This window comes from Metarhizium album (genome assembly GCF_000804445.1).
Source record: "Metarhizium album ARSEF 1941 chromosome Unknown scaffold_32, whole genome shotgun sequence".
In the NCBI taxonomy this organism is placed as follows: domain Eukaryota; kingdom Fungi; phylum Ascomycota; class Sordariomycetes; order Hypocreales; family Clavicipitaceae; genus Metarhizium; species Metarhizium album.
This window is the reverse complement of record NW_024467606.1, coordinates 139,470-141,891: the sequence shown is the minus strand read 5'-3', so window position 1 is coordinate 141,891 and position 2,422 is coordinate 139,470. Positions and strand designations below refer to the sequence as shown.

Sequence of the window (2,422 nt, the reverse complement as noted above, 5' to 3'; positions counted from 1 at the left end):
CAAAAAAAAAAAAAAAAAAAGGTTTGGCGGTGACGGATCACATTTATCCATATCCAGGATTCAAGGGTCCGGTTGTTGAACTACGGCAGCGGCCCAGCCAGACAAAGACTTTTAACCTACAAACCACTCGCTCCAGACCGAGCCGGCGCTGCAACTAGTCTCCACGGGCGTCCAGCCAACCATCTCCTAAGACACGCCACCATGACTTTTTGAATATCACACACAGGCGCTCCCTGTCCAAGCAAGCCCGGTTGCCACCATGGGCGGCTGATGTCATTGAATCTGCCAGAACCCGGGACGACCACTTGGAGAGACGGGAAAAGAGGAGAGACCATTTGAAGGCGGCCAAGTTGGCCAGACGGGCCCAGACTGAGTCTGCAGCTCCTCTCCCACCGGCCTGCGCCTTCCTGATCTCTGCCATGTTCCGGGGCGCGACTTCCCAGAGACGCACGTCTTTGTCTTTGGCGGGGTCGGCAACTTTGTCTGTATTGCATTATCATTTGATGCACTCGGTGCTTGTGGACAAATCTCCGTCGTCTCTCGGACAGAAGTTGCAATAAAGATGATGATTAACTTTGTGAACTAGGCGGCCGAAATCAGTGTCTTCGGCCGGTGCCGCTAGTTTACTCCTCGCCGGCTTCGAGCTGCCCGTCGTTGCCCTGCAGCTCGGCCAAACCTCAACATTGGACGGACCCCGGAATCGAAGTCGAAACCGAAATCGGAATTCAAGTAAAGACTCGCTTTGCAGACCACGTTCTCACCCCCTTTGCCATGCACGACTTCTGCACTGGTTAGTAGCTCCATGTTTCACCTATACTTGAAACTAAGAGTCTGCGCGTTCATGCTGCTCGAGCTCCATGACTAAACTTTAATGAAAAACAACTCTGCTCACCTCGTGCTCACATTAAAGCACTTTACACGTAAAGTGGCCTCACATGGCCGTGCCAAGGCCTATTGAACAGTCAAGACGAGCAGACAGTCGCCCCACCCGAAACCACTGGAAGACGATTTCGAGAGCCCCTGGAAGCTGGGCAAGCTGGGGAAGCTCCTAAACCTCGTCCGACTTCGAGATCCGCCGGCGCTGACAGTTTCCGAATGCAAACATGGCCAGAGATATTCACCACGGCCTTGACCTTTGAGAGGCCCCTTTATACGTCTCCCTTTTGCCTTGACATCTGCAACCTGGGACTCTGACCCCGATGGGTTGACCAACAGAGCCAGCTTATTCGCCCTTGAGCAGCCCATCTCCCGCCCATGGGCCGTGACCCTTTCATCCTCGTTGACCTCGTCATCTCGACGCCGCATGGCCAGAGAATGAAGCCCATTTCATCGTCGTTTACACAAGATCCCTCCCCTCCACACCCTCGCCTTCTCGTCCAACACCAACACGCAAGCATCATGACGCCCCGGACTACCCAGATGCCGCTCGAGGTAGCCGTCTTCTCCGGCGAGTCGGCCCTCAAGGCCCAAAGCCAAGGCGCCTCCCGAGTCGAGCTCAACGCCCCCGGCTCGTACCACGTCGGCGGAACGACGCCTCCCCTGTCCGAGCTCGCCAAGGTAGCAGCAGACATGAGCATCCCGGTCCGCATCATGATCCGGCCGCGCGGGCCGCCCGTTGATGGATCCAAGGACTTCATCTACACGCCCGACGAGGTCGCCTCCATGGCCCAGTCGATCCGCAGCTTCAAAGCCAGCGGCCTCCTCAACCCGTTCCAAGGCGACGGCTTCGTCTTCGGCGCCCTGCAGCCCGCCGACTCGACGGACGCCGTCCAGATCGACGAGGCGGCCTGCCGGACGCTCCTCGACGCCGCCAGGCCCTTTGGCTGCGTCTTCCACCGGGCCTTTGATCCCATCGCCGCCACCAGGCGCATCGGCGACGCCCTCGAGACCCTCGTCGGCCTGGGCTTCGAAGGCCTCCTCACCGCCGGCGGCCGCGGCCCCTGCACCCACAACATGGACCGCCTCGACAACGAGTGCCGCAGGCAAGCCGGCCGCATACAGGTCGTCGTCGGCGGCGGCCTGCGCGCCTCCAACATCCAGCCCGTGGCCGAGCGCCTCGGCGCCCACGAAAAGGGCAGCGTGTGGATGCACACCGCCGCCTTGACCGACCGCCGCGACCACGGCCCCGAGGACATCGACTCCTCCGAACTCAACGCCGTGCTGGCAATCTTGGATTCCGTCTGTGTGCCGTAGAAGAGCACCCAGACGTCTTCTGGCCATGCTGCAGCGGGTGAGTGAGTCTTTGCCCCTTTGCCCCCTTGCAAAGAACCCTGCCTACCCTGAGTGGTGCCCCAGAAAAGACTAAAAAAAAGGCTTGACAACCCGTCTGGGAAAAAGGAATGCATCTAGTCCCGACCTACTATAGCGATTGGTGGTGATGTGGTGGCCTTTTTTTTTTTTTTTTTTTTTTTTTTTCAATTTG

General features: G+C 58.4%; 1 protein-coding gene across 1 annotated transcript; it reads left to right on the top strand.

Moving 5' to 3' along the window:
• Positions 1-1,254: 1,254 nt before the first annotated feature.
• MAM_07522 (copper homeostasis protein cutC) lies at positions 1,255-2,193 on the top strand (the record flags this gene model as incomplete). The annotated part of the gene is made up of 1 exon (XM_040826320.1): positions 1,255-2,193. One exon carries the CDS (start codon positions 1,255-1,257, stop codon positions 2,191-2,193), a length of 939 nt encoding a protein of 312 aa, XP_040675682.1.
• Between the last annotated feature and the right edge of the window lie 229 nt (positions 2,194-2,422).